Source organism: Plodia interpunctella, chromosome 4 (assembly GCF_027563975.2).
Source record: "Plodia interpunctella isolate USDA-ARS_2022_Savannah chromosome 4, ilPloInte3.2, whole genome shotgun sequence".
Taxonomy (NCBI): Eukaryota; Metazoa; Arthropoda; class Insecta; order Lepidoptera; family Pyralidae; genus Plodia; species Plodia interpunctella.
Genome location: NC_071297.1, coordinates 2,630,599 through 2,651,804, shown reverse-complemented (window position 1 = coordinate 2,651,804; position 21,206 = coordinate 2,630,599). Strand labels below are relative to the sequence as shown.

Below are 21,206 nucleotides of genomic sequence, written 5' to 3'. Positions count from 1 at the left end.
TAAACAGTAATGGAATGTTACAAAATACGCGATGAGATTAATTGCATTTTGAGCCTCATCAATGAACCCGATAATCTTGTTATCAATATGGTCAATGGTATTTACAATATACCAGGCTTCCTCCTTATCAGCTGATAAACAACAATAAATATAATTCCAAAGAATTGACATTAGGCAGGCTAGGCACGCTATGTGTCCCTTAGTCGCCTCATACGATATTAATGGTAAGATATAAAGTGGTAATATTCTAGGGCGGAACCACACGTCACAACTTTTCGACGCTATGATAATTAAAAAAAATATATGTTAAGTGCTATTCCAGGTGTTCATAATCGTTTCACGTCGACGATTATTCACTTTCGAATTTGGATACTATTTTCTATTTAAGCTTTAAAACGAATGAGCCCGCTTTGTCCCATCCAAATTTACCGCTGTCTCCCGATTGCCGTTAACACTATTATTCCGCTCATCCCACGCGGAAACTCGGCCAATCACGTGAGTGAACACCGTGACGTCACATTATACATATATGTTACAGTTCCATTTGTGTATACGAGTGAGTGACGTGACGTCACTTATTCATCAAAAATATGTACAGTGGTAATACAAATATGATATGGTTTAATATACATATTTGTTATGGTTTTCTATTAGTGTTATAACTATTGTATTGTTTACCTATGATGTGATTTGTACAACTCGGTCATTCTCCAGATTTTCGTTCTTCTCTGTTTGTTACTAGTTTTTGAGAAAACTGCCATTGATATATGACCTATTGATAATAATAATAAATTGCACTCATTTAAACTTAACGTTTTTTGAAATATACAGCTTTCAATTTTTTGCGTGAAGCGGTAATTAAAAAGGAACGGATATTTATAGGTAATATTTGTATTTGAATCATGTGTTGATGTCATCAAAATAAATTAACCCTTAAGCAATCACATTCAAAAGAACAACGAGTACATACATAAAAGCGATAAAACCGCAAGTTAAAACTAGTTTTAATAATTCTTTAAAGATTTTTTTTAATTGCCACGTTCATTTTGACGTAGTACTAAAGACGTGGTAATTAGGACCAAAGCACTTAATAAAATATAATTCCTCTTAAGTTTGGTAAAAATTAACCCTCAACCTCTTCATAAGGGGGGTGAAAGATTGTATACAATTTTCAAGATAAAAAGCTGAAAATTGGCACACTAACTTTTTGTAGCAAAGAACAGTAATAGTTAATACAAAAAATGTTTAATATATTTTTTTCGTTTGTGGTTAACAAAAAACCGGGACGTAAAACGTCATGGAAAATGGGACGGCACGCGTTGCAGAAAGCGGGAGTGGGAGTCGGAGCGGGAAATGGGAAGGAGACTCGTAGTGGGAAACAGGACGGGACACATTGCAAAAAACATGATGGCACAATATCTAGGAAACGGTACGGGATATCTACTTTACATTACATAGCAGGAAGCGGGATTGGACAAGTTTGCTGGACGAGACACGCAGCGGGAAATAGAAAATTGAACTAAAGATGAGAAAAAATGCGAATTTGAATCATATAGTCTTTATCAGTCTTACAGAGTACGCGATAAAATTACTGAGATTCAATGAAATTCCTGCGGGCGAAGCCGCGGGTAAAAGCTAGTATTTTAATAAATACATGCCATACTTAAACTAAATTATATATGGTCATAGGAAATTATTTATCTGGCAGTTTGGGAGGTGAGACACGACGTGGTATTTAGGAGGGTTTACATTTTTTTATACAAAAACGGTTAAGCCTATTTACTTGTAATTTCAGGTACACGCAGAACAAGTATCTTTTACTAATTAAAATTATACTTGAGTTAAACGTGCAGTTATTATATTGTTTAAACGCGAGGACACGTGAAAATCGATGTTCAAATAATGACCGTACTACTTAACTTATCTACACTACCGAGGCTATTATGATAATGAGAAGGGAAAAGTCGAAAGAAAATGTATTTTATTTCTACAATTGGATGTAGAGAGGCGGCTACATATTTATAGTCAGTTTCACAGATCAACTTGGCGTTAACATTAACCTGCGCAGAAAAACGCAAAGGCCGCCATTTTGTATAAACGTTGGCGGCGCGCAAATTAAAGTCAACGTCAAAGTTGACTGATACAAACTCACAATTCAATTGACGATACAATATCCTTATATAAAAGTGGAAAACAAATTTTAACTCTCGAGAGTGTGAGCGATGACGTCACATTTGATTAACAGCGCAAATGTCAGCGCGTTGAAAATAGCACGAAGTTTTTTTTGTTATCCATAGACTTTTTAAAAAGCTATATGTCTAATTTTTAGAAGTCTATCTCTAATATAATTTGGCTATTGTGTCACAACCGAATCTTATTTAAGTTTATTTTACATTTAACCCAGGCTTCGCGTCATCACAATCCCGAACACAACCGGGGAAAAAGCAGAGATAAGAGAGAGTATATCAAAACCAAACAAATAAAATTAAAATAATCCGATCAAACCGTTGTTGTTCAGTGTTAGCGAGGCAAACGAGTTGAAGTTGATTGATTGCTTTATGATATATTATGATTTTTTGTGTTTCCAATAATTTTAAGTTTGACCACATTGATAAATCAAACAAACATGAATTTACCAGACGTAGAATTTGAAACAAAGGCCATTCGTGCTACTTCTCATTAATTCCTCCCACAAATCAGCGTTGTGTCATTATAGGTGAGAGAACAACGAGTACTTAATGTAATTAAAAGCTACTGTAGCAGAAGGTTCTTCATCTCAAGAAGTCTTCGACATACCAAACATTGCAGTAGTGGTCGTGAGGTCCTAGTTTAGAATCTGATTCGTGTAGTTTGTATACCTAAAATAAAACTGTACAAAATACATGAATCAGATTCGGATCTGGAATCTTTTTTATTTGTACCTCCCAATCTGGCTCATTTATAGCATTATTCATTGACCACCACTTTTCTTGCGGTGACGGAAACGTTGATGAGGAAATCTCTACACTGGTTGGCTTTTGGTTTACTAGTATGTACGTGACTAGACATTAGAAGATGGTTGCCAATATTAGATGATAGTTAAACAAGTTACGATATATGACACTTCATAAAAAGAAGTTGAGAATTCTTACATTTATACAAATCTTTATAACATGCCTTGCTTACAACAAAATATACATTTTAACAAAATAGGTTACAATGACTACTCCCATTCATAGTTACTTTACCAAGTTTATGTTATAAACGGGTACGCGCTTCGACTTTTATTACCAAAGTCCTAAACTAACACATTACTTTACTTTTCTATCCAACAAAGACAGAAATTGTCCGTGATTATTTTCAGCTAAGCCTGCTCTCACTTAGCTTTCTAAACAAGGAATAACTACATAATACAAACAGAGTAACTCGATACAGCAATATAGAAGTACCGACGAAGGTCGTTCCCCACTCGGTTTAGTGCCCACCCAAATATAATATTTGTTTTCCCCCTTCCAATGCTTTCTAAGTGCTTTCGCTGGCACAGTTACTGCGTACGTTTTGTTTAATCTGTACTTTTTTCTTTTTACGCATTACAGGCGACGGGTTGACGTTTTATTATTTAGTTTTATTTTTTACTACTAAGCAAGCAAACATGCATGCGGCTCACCTGATGGGACGGGGTCAACGCAGCCAATGGATAATGTAACTGCAATACCAGCGTTGTCACACGCGCGTAGCCAGCCAGAATCAATCTTTTCTCGTCCCTTTTGAAGAACTCCATGTTGTAGTAAAGCCAGTACATTTTTAAGCCCGCTGTTCCATTCGTGGCAAACTCTTATGAGGTTAATTTAAAAAACTAGTTAGATACCTAACATTGGTTTTTAATAAATTATTAACATAATTTGGCAACAAATGAATATGATTTCTTCTTCTATCGTAAGTTCGTACGCGGATTATACGAGTATCTATAAATTATCTCGTATCTATAAATTAAAATTGAGAAATATAGAAAAGTTCTTCCGTTAATTCGGTTGCTTCTAATTAAAATTTCTCTCATTGGGTCGATTTTGTCTAGCTCTCCATTCACTTTGGGTTCAAAAATAATTTTCCTTACTATCTTTTCATCCATCCTAAATAACAAATTTTCATTTCATTAAATTCAAAACACGAAACAAAATGGTAAAATCTAGTTTAGCTATAAAATCTGGCTGGTTTGAATATTCAAACTCATAATTAAAAATGTAACTTACAAAAACAAGTTCAAACTTTTTCACAGCATAACATACATTTCCCTCACAAAATCCGCTAAAAAGTACGAACTTCGCAAGAAAAATGTGCCACTTAAATGTCCTTACCATTCTTTACAAAATGACACAATCTGAATAAAAGTAGCCGATTATCAGCAACGCGTCTCTCTGATTGGCACCCCTCCCTTCGATACACAATCTTCTATCCTGTTCTATCTCATACGGCTTAAACGGAAGCGAGGGAGAAAGCAAATAGGACGTGAGATAAAAGTCTTGACGGAGGAGTCTTAACTACATTTTTATGTAATCTCAAAGAGATAAATGCTTCAGGGCTCTTTTGAGGGATTGTGGGGTCAAAATTATGGGATTCTTAGCTTATCTTATGAATTGAAAGTAACGCTTTCTTTTTACAAGAAAAGGTTATTAATCAGCTGAAAGTTGCCATTTTACTTAAATAAATGGAAACCGAAGTAAGTAAATTATACTTTCGAACTTAAGTGTATTTAGGACAAAACCATATTTAATTCATGGTTTATTCTAAAAACAGATCAAATATTCTTGGTGTTTTATTTTTTGTTTTATTAGTTAAGTGTTCCTTTGTTTCTTTCGCGGCTAATATGCTTGGAAGCCCCGGGTCTGCGTAGAAGTGTAACAATATTTTTTTAAGATTTGGCTATTATTTTACGTCTGTCTGCGTGAAATCTCTTTGAAAGTGCTATTGTTGTCTAATAGTTAAATTCTAATCTAAAATTGGGGTCATTTTCATTAAAACCATTTGATCATGCGCTTGAACTACAGATATGGCAAGGGTTGCGAAAATCGAAGCCCTAGTTTTGGTGTATGACAGGCTTATATTTGTGGAATTGAGATTAAATAGCCACAGCTTAGCCCATCGCCTATGAAAATGATCTTCTGTTTAAAGTCTTTCCCTTGATCGCCTTTTACGATCTGCGGGGAAGGAGAAGCGGCTGACACCTTTTATGTTTTCTTTTGCTTCTAAACCAGCATGGAAGAAGTGGGTTAATTAACCACCCAAATTTTCCTTTACATTAAAGATGGTAGTATTTTCTGGCTTGATTCAGATCCCTAGGGGATAATGTCGTTATCCTGCATGCAGGTAAGGAGCTTAGTAAAATTAGTAACTGGGTAGCTTTAGTTGGAAGCACGTCAAAAACTTACCAAAGATAAATCTTAAAAGCCATTTGCTTTAAACTGTTGTTATGAATTTTTAAAAAAGGATTTTTATTTTAATGTGAAGGCACTACGATTTCGTAGAACAATTTGTAGACATCCCGATACTATTTCGTAGCACAATATGTATACATCGTAGACATCACGCTACGATTCCGTAGCACAATGTGTAGACATCGTAGACATTACGCTACGATTTCGTACAATGACTGTGTAGACATCACGCTACGATTCCGTAGCACAATGTGTAGACATCGTAGACAATACGCTACGATTTCGTACAATGACTGTGTGTAGACATCATGCTACGATTCCGTAGCACAATGTGTAGATATCGTAGACATCACGCTAAAATTTCACATTATCTACAAGTTTGACAGTCAATACGCTTCGCCTTGTTCGTGAATATACTAATAACGTGAATTGAACTAGTTTAGACAATACTCAACTCAATTGTTAATATAAAATCATATTTTATTGTTACAGATTTTACCTTTTTGATTGAGTAAACAATTACTGACCAATTTTATTTTCATAAATGATAATATTCGAATGGAAATAATGTCAGGATATGCTTATGATAAAAGTTTTGTGTAAAACACCTTTGGACGAATTAATAATGAAAAAGTACTTAGCCAAAATTTAAACGTACCTTCAAAAAGAAAATTTTTACAATGTTTTTACAGTGAATACAATCAAATTGGCTGAATAATCCTATGAAGATGTGTTAAAATATTTTTGTCTTGTCTACAGTATCATCAGCTCAAAGGGAGCTGGGCAAAGGAACCCCGACTAACGAATCGGCGACAGTGGCGCCGGCGGGCCCCGTGGACAACGCGATCAGGCCCGGGGCCGGGCCCGGCGACCTCCCGCGCCCCACTCCGCGCTCTGGGCCTTACTTCGACCTGTTGGCGTCAAAGAACGTCACAGCTCTCCTGGGGAAGACTGCTTATTTGAACTGCAGAGTGAAGAATTTAGGAAATAAAACTGTAAGTTTTTTGATAATTTATTATAAGTGAATAACGAACGGTTTTGCGAAAGACGTTTGGCGAAAAAAAGGAAGTCGCTTCAGACGTTTCACTGTAGATGTGCATATAACACGTCGTTAAGTGACTGTTCTCCATAAGGTATCGTTTTTGTAGCATGACATGATTGTTTATATTCCCTTCCTCTTGTCGTAGTGTCACTAGTCCTCATTGTATGAAATGAAATACAACGATTCTCTTGGCAATATCAATGGAATGGTTTACCATTATCTTGTCAATTTAACCATTGTGTTCTCAAAGCAGTCGCTAATAAATTATTCACAAGAGTGCAGGCTTATTCGTGATGATTTCCTTCATCGGAAGCAAGTGATGCTCGATGTAAACTACTATTCAGATTGGCATACAAACTTAAAGATACGAATCTTAGACATTTTCCTTTATAGGCGGGCATTTGAACCGTTGCACTTCAATGGCTAATATAATAAGTAGTAAGCTATTATCTTGTACGTCCATTTCACAATTATATACTCCAATAATAGTTTCAATAATATTTGGCGTTCATGATGGTGTTAAAGTACAAAACGTTTCTAATAAAGAATTTAAGGAAAATACTGTTTAATTACTTATAAACAAATTTCCGTAAAAAATACATGAATTTTTTTTTTGTGTTTCTCGGCATCGATAACATAGCGAAAACCGTCAGAGCATTCGAATTTCAAAACAGACAACGCTCGAGTGATTACCATGAAACAACGTAAACATATCGAACGCCACCAAGTGGAATTACAATGCAAACTCCGCTTCAGCGAGCTAGTAACCGCTCCGTTTCATAACACAAATATACGAGGAAAGTCAAGAACACACGCCAAAGACACAGGGCTGGATTATCTTGAGTCAGACTAGGTAACTGCTTAGGGGCAACTTTCTAAGGTGCCTTAGATATGCGATGATGAGCACATGGGAATACATTAACTTACATTATTTCATCAATAAAATTGTTAGAGAATTAAATATTTCATATATAATCATCCATACGGTATCGTCTTTGAGATTATACATAAAAACCTACACTAACCTACACAAGACCAACTCAAAAGTCACACTCTTATTTTTATATTTTGTGTATATAAAAAGTATATATTTAATATATACTTACTACTATACTATATTTATATATTTAAATATATTATATAAATACCTTATTATTATTATTTATTAGGGAGTTTGTTTTGAAAATAACTAAATTTTCGTTGTTATATTGAGGTACCGCACATTTTTTTTATTTAAACTATGTTGTCCTACTCTTGGGCAAATATCTTGGTTCTTATACAGGCTTGGCTATAATATATTGGCTCTATACAAATCTATGTTTGATCATTTTATCAATCTTTCAGGAAAATATCAAGATCGATCCGATATGTTTTCCATAGCTTTCCTTACAACAACTTTATTGTAGAAAATTTCAAAACGGTAACATAGCCCCATGAATTCCACTGCACTGGTTCCGAAATACTTAATCCGGCCCTGCGCTACGTCCTTATTTCACCAACGTCCAATTTACATACGGGTGTGCCGCAACCACGCTTAAAATGAGACGTAACAATAGCACAATGCAACTCTAAAGTCTCAATTGTGTGCTCAACTTTATAAATAAAAGTCTCATTAGGCGACGCCACATCTTCCACATAAATAAGGCTAACGAGATATCTCTGTTTCGTTCTGCGCCGGTGTTGTGAAAGAGATGGAAGTAGCTAAATGTTCTGGGCAGCAATTAGGGTAACAGATCGTTTCGTGGATGCAAGTGGTGACTAACAAAACGGAAAGGTTAAAAGTATATATAACGACTGATGATATTTCAAATGGCTGAGCATCTTGGCTCATTCATATAGATAAATTTATATAAAAATATTAAATTGGTTTTCAAGCAGCGGTATCATGGAAAAACACAGATTTACCATTTTTTTCTTATTAAAAGGTCAAAAGCAAACAGAAACAAATTTACCGCCACTGAAATTACTTAAAAGCGCCATATTTTTGGCACATAAAAAGTTAATCAAAACAATGACAGAACAGGCTGCGCGACAGACAATCTTATTTCAAGAACAGAACAAACATCCTAAATTTAATTTCGCTATTAAATTTATTGCTCGAAATTCAATCAAAACTTCGGCTGGCCTTGGGAATCGCGATTTATTAAGGTATTCAGTTCAACCACTAAATGGAAATCAAAGCTTGGATGAAACTTTAAACGGGCTTAAGTTCATGATTTGTGATAACCATTAACACGCGGTTATAAAAATATACAAGATGTTTGCATTGGGGTGAATAAATTGTCTTGCTTCTTTATTCAATTGAAATCAATCTACAACTTCATAGTAAAAATAAAAAGCATTTTTGTTTGTTTATTGAAAACTCTTGCCATAATTCTTGACGCAGTAGATTCTTTTCATTATATACCTATTTACTTTTTGAAAATTAGTCTATTATTATTTATTAATTTGCTTATTTTATCCATTTCAACGAATTTTAATAACGGTTGCTTTTATGATTTTCAATACATAGACGTATCTCTTGTTACTGAACAATAAATAATGATTTTGGGTAAAAAAAGTTGTTGTTGTACAAGAACGGTATAACTTTATTTAGAAATCTGTTTTGATTATTTTTTTATGTATTAAATTCAAATAAAAAAAACATTAAGTATATGCTAGAAAAAAGTTATGAAAACGTAAATCATCAAGTGAAAATTGATGGAAAATAAACTTTGATTCGTTGGAATCAAAGTTTATATTCCATTTACTCAGAAGCAAATGAAATGCAGCGGGAGTTGCGACCAATTTACTTTTATTTGAAAGAAATCTTTTCTTATAACCGATTTGATGTGATTTTTATGAGATATCTTAAACCTGAATAGCTCTATTTGGACACTGTATCTTTTAGAAGACAAAAGAAAGTAATTACATTATATTATTGAGGCAAACTTCGTATAAATAAACGCATGAATATCATTTCATTTTAGATACGACGCTAAATTCAACAAATAATAAGATAAAAGCTAAACATATTTTTTTTAAAAACCCCGTCCCGAAATTGCTGGCTTTCTCTCATGTGCTAGAAAAAGAGCTAACGGTTTCCAAACGGTTGAATAAACACTTTCTAAACATAGCTAAAAACACTCTAGATTAAATTATTTTTCAAATAAAAAACATTAACCTACCGTTTGACATTTTTCAGCATGATTTCGTGTTAATACATAGAAGACAACGCAAAGTCACATTGTTCTAGGCTACGTTCAGGTGGTGATGTGATATATTGGCGATGCTTGTACAGTCAACAGCACATCAAGTTACCACGCATGAACCTCTATGACTCTGGAATAGCGACGAGTTTGCAATGAATTTAGGTAGGTTTATGTGCTGTTGACTGTACTATAGTAGCATATACCTAGGGATATATAACATACACTAACAGGTAGCTATTATTACATAAAATATAAATTATGAGATGAATAAGTAAGAAAATAGCAAGTACAGAATTCGGTTTACAGCCTGAGGCGAATAGAAATTACTATGTTTCATAACTTTAAGACTAAGCAGTTTGGAATGGTTGCATAACACCGATATAAACTTTCTAGATACTGAATAGCAAATTATGAAGTCGATTTTTTGGTGCAAGGTTATTTTTATATTTTAGCTTATTTATTATGATAATAAACCTGATTGTAGGTATACAATTTATATATTTATATACAAAGACAGGTACGTGTAAAGTGGAAACCTATTATCCCATTAACTTTGTAAAAAAATATATTGTGAAATAAAGTGTGTGTATGTGAAGATATTATAGATTTATATGAAATGTGGTAAGTGTATTTGTATGTGGTATCTTTGTACTGGAATAATAAAACCTAGAAAATAAATATTTTTATCCCTACATTTTGGGAATGCCGCGGGACTCAATACATAAAAGATAATTCGACTTCTGTTCTGTTAGGGCTTCTAGATTATGAATGTCTCTTGCAGTTTATGATAAATGTTAAAGATAACTTTGTTACATTTGAAGTAGTCCTTTTCTGCATATATTTAGCATATTTCCGTTTGCATCACAATGATATCTGAATAATCTGAATATCTGAAAATAAAACAGTATTTTGAGAACAATGTTGGCGTTTTGCTAGTTTCGGCCATTATCAATTTGACCCGAATTTTATTGTTACTTACTAAGCAACTATATTAAGACCTAGAATTCATATCCTTCCTTGGATGTCGTATTCGCCTCGTACGAACTAAAGTAAGGGTACACGTAGTCAAGGCAACAAATTGCATTGCCATGTCAGGCAGGCGTTGGCCGGTTATAAAAATTATAGCTACCCCTGGGCTTTGCGGTACCACAGCCCCGAATGGAACCTGGAACATACGTAGATGAGAGAGAGAGAGAGAGAGAGAGAGAGAGAGAGGAAAGTATGTAAGTCGAATTCCATTAGACATTAAATACCAAACTGAAGTCTGATATTATTAGGCGTTTGGACTACTGACACATTTTTGAACTTGGTTAGTAGGGGATCCCAACAGGAGATTTCTCGGAAATAGGTGTTCTGTTGTCATGAGCATAAACTTTAAATAAACTGTTATTATCTTATTGGTCTTCGCTTATACCCCTATGATGCACCGACACGCTAAAAATAATAGTAATAAATGATCAGCTAATTATGTAAATGGAACAGGCGGATCATGAAGTGGTTTAATGTGTATTGCAAGAGTATAGCTTATCTTAATAGAAACTACTCTAAAATATCGAGAAAGTATGTACTTGATGTTGACCTTATTAGATAACAGCGACTCTCACGGGGTCAGATATACAGAAAAAAATATCGTTGTCGGATATTTTTTTCTGTGTTATCTTTATTTTGATTACTACTACAAAAGTTGTAATAGAAACCAGTCTGCAATGAGCATATCATAAAGCGTGAATTATGCAAAATACAATGGAATGTTGGTACTTAGCATAGTTGATGGCTCCACGCCACTTTCACACTTAGAATTGAGCTTACAATTTCATAATAGATTCGCGTGTTTATTATTTCATCCATATTAATCCTACTAATATTAGCGAAGTTTGTGAGGATGTGTGTATATTTGTTACTCTTTCACGCAAAATCTACTGTCTATCTATCTGGACCGATTGTTATGAAATTTGGTACACGGGTGGAATATAACCTGGAATAATACATAAGGTACTTTTATCCCGAAATCGAAGCCCCAGGGCGCAGCTAATATAATAAATGCGACAGGCTGTCTATCTGCCCGTCTGTTCCGCTTTCACATCTAAACCGCTGGATGGATTCTGATGAAATTTTGCATGCATGTAATTAAAGACCTCCGCTCAAACATAGGCTACTTTTTTCAATATTCAAGATCAAAAAGATCTTGTATTAAACACAAGTGAAAAATCAGTTTTATTTATAACTTCCCGATCTACAATCAAACAAAAACGCACATTAATTGCTTTTTCTTCGTAAATAATTTCCCAAAACTTTATCCGAATCATTTCGAGCAGATTGTGAAAACACTATCAAGGAGTCATAGGTACGGAACGTGCCAAGACAAACTCGGAATAGTCTGTAGCCTGAGCAAACACTAAACTCATTTCCTGAGCTAACTTTCAAAAGTAATTTTTCGATGTTTCCCCCGAATACGGGTTGGCACCATTTTAGATTTCTGCTTCATGGGGAATTTCATCGGAAATGTTTTGACGTTTCATTTTATTAATATTCGCACAATTTATGTTTGTGTAGCTTGTGCTATGCTCATTGCATCGAGCGTAACATTTTTCTTTGCGTTTGCGAATAAAATTTAATAGCTGGTTTTTGAAGTATTTTTTTATTTAAATATACACTCTAGTCTTAAGTCACTTATCCTATCCAAGTGCTATAATTTAGCTGCACGACGCGTTTCATTTCTGTGGACCAGCTCCATAAATGAGAACCGAAAATCGTGTCCAAGTCTTAAAGAAATTTTTTTATGATTTTACAGCAGTATAAATTAAAATATATACTTTATATGAAATTAGTTTCGTTGTTAATTACATTAGAATGTATAAGTTGAACTAATATTTGTTACTTTATTCAACAAAATTCTGCAATAAGTGAGAAGTTTGTTCACATGTTACTAGTACTCATAAGAAAAAAATGAGTACATACTTATTTTTCACTGGATGAGGATAAACCTTATAACCATATTTCTCTGCCAAAAACCATGCGAGGTTCTTCACCTTTTTTTGTCCCAAATGATTTCATTTGAGCTTAAATGATGTCATCTGTGTGAATTTTTTGTGAGGTCACAAACTAACCATGTATATTTGTTACAGTTAAATATGCAAGTGTCATGGGTGAGACACAGGGATATCCATTTGCTGACTGTTGGCCGGTACACGTACACGAGCGATCAACGCTTCAGAGCAATACATCTGCCACACTCTGAAGATTGGACCCTTCAGGTATCAAACTTTATTGCACAAAATTACAATAAATGTCTACAAATGGTAGACATCACACCATATGGCATAGGATCAAGACCAAACAGAGATAGCACTGTGGTGCATTTACATTAATAGAAAACCTATTCAACTAATTTTATAAAATCTAATAAACTCATATTACTCGTCATTATTGTCGGAAACGAGATATTGTTAATGAGGATATGCGTGCCAATGGCCAGACCACTCAGAATGCCGAAAAAAAAAGTAGTAAAATTAACCCTAGGTTTCGACGCTTTACGGCTGGATGCGACTTGGAAATCGCTCAGATGAGAGATATATTGAGAATATGGAATGTTGTTATAGTATGAATCGTGCCAACAGTCTGACAACTGCAGTAAAAATTTGGAGTAACAAAACGGACTCCGAAAAGTTTAGATGATAAAAGGATTCCGACTATTTTTTCAGAATATTACAGAAGTAAATTGTTGAAAGCCTTGTAAATAAAGTAATTATATATTTAATTTTACTCTATTATGTATTAAAACCAGATAACATAACAATTTCAATTATAGTCCAAACTTTAATATTTAAGATCAATTAAAAACTATTGATTTATCTATTGTTTATTTAATATTATGAACTAATTAAATATATCGCTTTAAGTTTGACTATAATAAAAACGGAGAGAGACTCAAAATATGACTCAAAATGAAAAATTACACGAATTCATGGCACGTCATAATTTAAATGTAAAATGTCGTGTCCACTAGACTGTTAAATTGAATTGCATTAATTCAAGTCTTCAAAGGAGATAGATTTGTTCTAATGAAATATATTTTCTTACAGATAAAATATCCTCAACACAGAGACTCTGGGATCTATGAGTGTCAGATTTCTTCAACTCCTCATATGAGTCACTTTATACATTTAAATGTCGTTGGTAAGTATTCTTAATTATTTTCCTTCAAATAATATTATAACGTTATTGAATAGCCATCATAATTATGCCCTGATATTAAGGATTAGTAATTTATCTGAACGTGTTTTATAACTATATCTTCTATACAGCTGCGAAAACTGCATCAAATTCCACCCAGTAGTTCTTGCGTGATGCGGTAACAAACATACAGAGAGAAAGATGTAAAAAAATATATTTTCGCTCTTATAAGTCCCAAAAGACCCGCCATAATTATTGTTCTGCTATATTTCCTACGGTTATATGAAGCGGTTGTGGTGTAATGGTTAAGTCTGTGAATCGAAAGGTCCCAGGTTCGAATCCTACTCGTGCCACATGAGTTTGTATACCAATAAGACTCATGTATAGTAGTTTTCATCGACCACCACTTGCTTTCGGTGAAGGAAAACATCGTGAGTAAACCTGCACACTGGTTGATTCTTATTAACTTGTGTGTGAAATGGAGAAGGCAATGGCAAACCAGTCCATTAATAATGCCAAGAAAGTTGTTGTGTGTGTTTCATTCCACGTAACAACCACGACCCTCAGCCATGAGGAATACGATTATGAAGAAGAAGAATATTTCCTACGGACAGACAATAGCCCACTTACAGTTTTATTTTATGTATATATTTGGTTTACAACTTTGGGTCGCTATTCATTGTTATGTTTTCATATTGTCGTATATCTATATTGATTTTTGTACTGACGTACAAAATCATGCCAAAATGTACCATATAAATATATCTTAGAATATTTATTCGTGGCGTGACGAATAAAGACGAGCTTCTTAGCGCTTCACCCGTTGATGTTTGTGTTTGGTTTGTCACAAAAGTTCGGAAACTTGGCATTGTTCACTCGTCATGTTTGAGAAAGTCGGTTAATTAAGGGTGCTATATCAGAGGCACGCACGGAAGTTATAGGGTCAAAGAAAAACAAGCAAACAACTGGCTGGTTCTGATTGCGCGGGGTATGAAGTAGTCTTTACTTGAGGGCTGAGGGGTGAGGGAGGTAAAGGTTTACCTTAAAGCTAAGAAAGAATTATATTTATTACAGTACTACCATGTTTGTAGGTCACGTTTGCAATCTTCGATAGCGCAAAACAACCACGTTCTAGACTCGAATGTAATTAAAACATCGATCATAATAATATGACGATTTTATTTTACGATTTTAAAACAAAAACAAATATACTGAGTCTATTTTGCTAAAAATACTTTTGATAAGGCATATGTTGTAACTAGTAGTGGACGGATTTAACGCTCTATGATTGGCCTAAATATTGATGCGTGTGGTTCCGCCCTAGAATATGTGGTCATATTCTAGGGATAGTATCCATATCCTCCCGTGAACGTTGTACGAGACGACTAAAGAACACACAGCATAGACAGCTGATAGACAGCAATAGCATTCCCAAGGAGGGTTGACGACAGGCAGGCGGCAGGCGGAGATGTAGTAATTATGAGAGTATATGCAGATGTTTAATATGATCGCAATTTATTTTCTCTCCATAGAAGTGTAAGTAACAAGCCATTTAATTCATTACTGTTTCCACACAGAATATTTAATACCGAGCAATAAAACTCCCCAGACATTAATTTCAGAGGAGCATTTGTAAAAAAAGTTGACGCACAATATTTTTTTATTGCTCCAAAAGAATTAATCTTTATGAATTCTGCGGGCTGTCGTTTCGCCTGATTTTTATTGCTTCTGAGGAGACATTTTTATTTTATACTGAACAAAATATTAAAAATACGACAATGAATATAATTTCCTTGTTTAGGACAATATTAAAAATATATATAAGTAATTAAATTACTTTTTTTTCCTGCAATGTTTTTCCGAAAGCATACAAATAAATCCTGAAATAAAAAAATACGTCATTCTAGACGATAGCGTCTGCGCGGGAGAAACAATACATTCCATGTTTTTGTGCCAAGTTTACTTTAAAAAAAAAAAAAATTTTATTCGTAGAACCAACGACGGAAATCATCGGTGGTCCCGACCTGTACATCGACCGGGGTAGTACCATAAACCTCACATGTGTGGTCCTATATTCGCCGGAACCACCAGCGTACATATTTTGGAATCACAATGATGCGGTAAGGATAATTTATTTATGTTTAAATCAAATCTGAATCAAATAATTAACAGTTTTGTAAAGAGATTATACAAAAAAATATGCTTTGTTTATTTAGTGTTTCACCAGAATTCAATTACATTCCTTTAAAAAAAAAACTCGAACAAAAGATTAATTACTAGTATCACATTTTCAATTAAAGTGGGTCAATTTTGTTTAAACTGTAAATAAAAAAAATAAAGATTTTTATATGCTCTTAATAAGTAAATAATTGCTTTTTTAGCGACAAATCTTTTATTTTCTCATTTACGTATTTCATAACTTTTATTGATAGTTTGGCTTGGCTTGTTTGCCAATACTGACCTGATATCGGCCACATAATTTGAGGTAGCTCAACTTTGGGAATACATTACGTGGCCTGTTCTCGTTGTTAACTCAAAAAAGATGAATATACCTTGATTGCATCTTAGTTTTATTAAATACTTAAAAACGAATACATTGTAATCAACGCAAGTGTATAATCAAGACTTACGTCATAGCATCGATAAACCTACTTTCGTATCCACCAAGTAATCTACGTTATCAAGGTCAGAAAAGATCTATATCAAACCTTGTTCTAAATAACCTTTGATAGGGTCAACATTCGTCCATAGTGAAAATTCTTCAAAGTGTTAATATAATATTTAAAGCAAATCCGTAGATTGCTTAACATCACGACAATTTTATTGCTTTATAGAAACAAATGTATTCTAAATTCAAAAAGACCTTGCACTTTTTTATCATCTAACTAAAATTGCCTGGTTATAATACTGGCATGCTAAAAATAAAACAATTGTGTCCCACAGATTATTAGCTACGATTCCCCACGGGGAGGAGTATCCGTGGTGACGGAAAAGGGAGAGACGACAACCTCCTTCCTCCTCATCCAGCAAGCGAGACCCTCAGACTCTGGCACGTACCAGTGTAACCCGAGCAACGCCCAGTCGAAGAGCGTTGTCGTTCATGTGCTAAATGGTGAGTATAATAGACAACCGAACTAAATTTTGATTTGATTTATCTTTGACGCACCTCACATTTAATTCAACAGTGAAAGAAACACCAAAGATTTTCCCAAGATATAACAATAAATAATGCATATTTTAGACGAATTTTTGACTTACCAAAACACCGTACGAATTGTACCCCCTATGACATAATCGGTAAGAAAATAAACTGTTTTCATAAAGTTAAATCGGTAATAAATTGATCATATTAAATGTTATGATTGATTACAGACTGAGTAATGACAATTTTAGCAATTAAAATTTTAATTCTAAACTTAAATAACTTACATTTATTAAAATAAAAATTAGACTTTAAACTGCCAAACACGTAATTACTCAGCAATCATATAATTTAATTTCCTTTCCATGAAGTCTGAAAGGTCGTTAAATTGTGAAAGCCATTATTTATTGCTTCCATTTTTGACTGCTTTAATTTTAGTACTAAATCATATTCACTCTAGTTCTCGCTCGTGGCTATGTTAATACCTTTTTATAAATACATTAGGTATTTGTAATACTATATAAAAGAAACAGAAAATCCTGGGCTCCGACGCTCTATGACGGCGGAAGTAACTGGGAAAAAGAAAAGCGCTCATCAGTTTCTTACTACTATATAACATCTAGAATAGATACTAAAATACAACCAACCAATATCTTTCCCATTCAAGAGTTCATATGGGAGTTTTTTCGTTATCAAATAAAGCGTCATTTTCAAAAAGCTGAAAGAAAATTATTTTTCCCAGAAAAATAAACTCGAATGTACTATTGTTGATGCAATGTAATTTAATTTGCTTGCAGTTGATTAAGTTCTACAATCGTCATTCTCTGAAATAAAATATGTTATAACTTATTTTGATACAAACTTATACCGGCTGACCATTTTTAAATAATTATATTCCGTCATCGGTTTACCACCATTCATAAATTCAATCTAACAGAAAAGGACTATCCAATCCATCCATAACCATTTTTTATTCATTCAGAGATTTTTTTTAATGCGTTTCTTTTCTGCGCTCTCATTGTAGGTCGTTTATCAATTCTGTGTCTTCAGAATAATGCAGTCAAATATTTTTGTGATATTCCTTACCAATTACTCATTTTCAATTTATGTAGATGATATGAATGGAGGTAAAAATGAAATATACGGTCGAAATCACTAGAAATTTTCATTTTTATTTATAAAAGATGCTTGGAGATTGAAAAATATTATTGAGTTAAGTTCCGCTCCTGTTTCTGGGCAGCGGTGATGACTTACCATCAGTTGAATCGCTTGCTATAAAAAAAATCCTCAGACCGTGAGATCCAGTCAAAAAAGCTAGCAATATACTCACAAGTGGCCTGTGGGTAACAGCAGGTAGCGAAATATAGAAAAAAATCCTAAATAAAAAATATGTTTTTTTAGTACGTACGATATAAATATACCCACATTTTATGTTTTACGAAGATTACAGCTACCATTATATATCATCTTCGTAAATCTTATGTAACATTGTATTCCAAAAATGTAACAGAATTTCAATGCACAATTAACACGTATGTTAAAATCGAAGATCATAAGCGAATTCCTTCATTCTACACGTATGTAGAAATTACTCAAACTATATATGTTTTCAACATTGACGAAATTAAAATTCACTAAATAACTTTTACTTAAATTACGCCTAGTGATATGTGTAATTGTTATGTCCAGAGCAGTTTTAATTTTGCCAAAGAAGCAAATTCTATTTTTCCTTTGTCAGGAGAGTACCCTGCGGCCATGCAGAGAGGGGGTCAGGCCTTCGCCCCAACTTCACCAGCCCACTGCATCATTTTAGCTACTTCTCTCTTCGTCACCCTATCTTGACATTTACCTACAATTAATAACCTGTAAATAAAGGAGTTTTGAATCATTCGGCTGTTTTTAATAATACTTTTATTTATTATATAACTTGGTGTAAAATAAATGTTATTATTATTAGAATCAGCTGAAATACTCGCTATTTCATAGTGTGGGTTGTGTTATGTAAAATATAAATTTAAATCCCTGTAGCTACAATGCTTATATCGTATAGAACTGTATATAGTGTACTATAAAATGTTTATGAATATTGATTTTCGTGGATTTTTAACGTTAGCAAGTCACTGTTGATTTCCCTAGCTCCAATATTGTTTCATAAATTAAATTTGTGAGAAATTATTTGTAGGGAATTCTTAATTAAATTGAATCCCATTTTAAAGTAAAAAAAGATGTGTTTAAAATAGATGCATTTTTCATTGGAAAAAATAATTCGGATTAGACCTAGATATATGATATCAAAATTGGGAAAAATGTCGATCCGATGAGAGAAATCTATGTACACAGGAATGTATAAACAGCTGACAATACTACGTTAAAACACAAATGTTTAGAAATTACAAGGACTGTACATAATATTAAAGTAAAGATATACGAATCATTCTATCTAGCTTTACTGTATCTATATAATAAGAAATGTAAATTGTATCTAAGTTTTTAGTAAATAAATGGATTTAAATAATGATGTAAATATACTTGTGGACAAATCTATCAGGTTTATCTGGAATAAATTGAATGAATTGGAGGTTTAATAGATTGAAGTGAAAAGATTGAGAAAATGAGTGAACCTGAGGATGTTGTTCTCCCTGTAATTAAAATATTTAATACAGACTAGAATAATGTTTTGAGAATAATATTAGATAACAAGATATTTTACAGATTAGTTAGAAGAGTTCTGATTTTAAAATAACCGTTGGTTGTACGTAAACGTTCTTCCCGTTATATCTTTCCAATTTAAAAGTTAAAATGTTTCTATTCTCATATGATTGCTTGACATTTTGTACTTCGACATTTTTGGGCCAGAAAACCCAATGGACATTTCAGTAAAGTCATATTTCAAATTTTAAATTACACCATCATTCTCATAGTTATTTATAAACTACTAGCATTTCGAAACGACTATTGATGCGAAAACGTATTGAAAATAACATTTGTAAATACAATATACTGACAAATATTGTGAATGGCTGACAAATGTCGAAATACAAATTTATCTTTTCAATTATTTACTTTTCTTGATAATTATTGTCTTCTATTCCACCTCAACCGCTCGATTCATAAGTATTAAGCTCTTCGACTAAAATTTGTGTACATTTATTTTTGTACTAAAATATATTTATTGAACATCGTAGATACCCCGTCCCTGATCGTTTTAAAGCAAGGATCCCATCAACAAATTGGGATTGGATTAATGTGCTTTTCAGACAGATGCTGTCAATAAAAAAAGATTTATATTTCTGTTTCAATATAAAATTGTACATACGCTGTCCAAAATTCTGCTACTATTTCAATGTAAATTAAATAAAAAATATGAAACGAATATTTCATTGAGGTGTTTTCTTGGATTAGGATATTGACAGATCATGATTAATATAACCAGTTATTATTATGTCAAAAGTTTATAATTGTATACAAGTAACAATAGTATAAAACTTGTTGTATGTATTATGATACCTGGTGCGGTGCGTCGCACAGTATACATTACATGTGTAATAACATAATAAAGAAAACAATAAAGTTTTAAAAAATAATTGCGTTTTCTTCCGAAAATTTATCAAAAAAGACGTGTATTTTTCTTACCTAATAAAAAAAAAAAATTGTTACCCACAGAGCCAGGACAAAAGTAAGTATGTTTATTATATTTCAGGTTTCTATTTCTTTCTTATCGAGTGTGTAAAAGTCGTGTCAAATACCTTTAGGCCACTTGAATAAAATCTGACACCATATGTAAGCAATAACACAATCGATATGTATGATGATCGAGTGTGTTGGTAACTCCTGTGTCAGATTCAAATCAAGTCACCTTAAGGCAATAGACATGACTTTCACGTCTACATACCCACACCTATTAGCAAGTAGTCGTATACACATGTGAGTCAAACTGTCAACCACTGTGCAGGTTTCCAGATCTATAAAAGACCAAGTTAATAGTTTTTTTAACAAATCCGTACATAAAAAAGAAATTCGATATACAAGGATACAATATTAATATTTACGACAAGAAGCCATCAAGTAATAAATAATAATATAACAAAGTCAAAATTCAACAAACAAACAATCATGAAACTTTTTTGTTTCATATAACGAAAATGTTAAACAAGGTTTGAGCGACCCTGAACGTCCTTATGAATATCTGATAGCTGTGAGATGAAAGATGCCTTCCCTAATTCCGTACGGCTTATTTACGAGTATAT

The 21,206-nt window shown here is 33.3% G+C and overlaps 1 protein-coding gene across 3 annotated transcripts in view; it reads left to right on the top strand.

Annotated features, from left to right (window-relative positions):
* The window catches only part of LOC128669506 (uncharacterized), an 88,528-nt gene extending 68,004 nt beyond the window's left edge, over positions 1 to 20,524 (top strand). Inside the window, exons 3-8 of one of the 3 annotated variants that reach the window (XM_053744400.1) lie at positions 6,171 to 6,406; positions 12,770 to 12,898; positions 13,727 to 13,820; positions 15,810 to 15,937; positions 16,761 to 16,929; positions 18,698 to 20,524. In XM_053744400.1, the coding sequence (XP_053600375.1) occupies positions 6,171 to 6,406; positions 12,770 to 12,898; positions 13,727 to 13,820; positions 15,810 to 15,937; positions 16,761 to 16,929; positions 18,698 to 18,801 (860 nt within the window). In that variant the 3' untranslated portion in view covers positions 18,802 to 20,524. Of the gene's footprint in view, positions 1 to 6,170; positions 6,407 to 12,769; positions 12,899 to 13,726; positions 13,821 to 15,809; positions 15,938 to 16,760; positions 16,930 to 18,670 lie in introns of all 3 variants that reach the window. The other 2 variants (XM_053744398.1, XM_053744397.1) reach the window with 2 other exon arrangements.
* Positions 20,525 to 21,206: the final 682 nt, after the last annotated feature.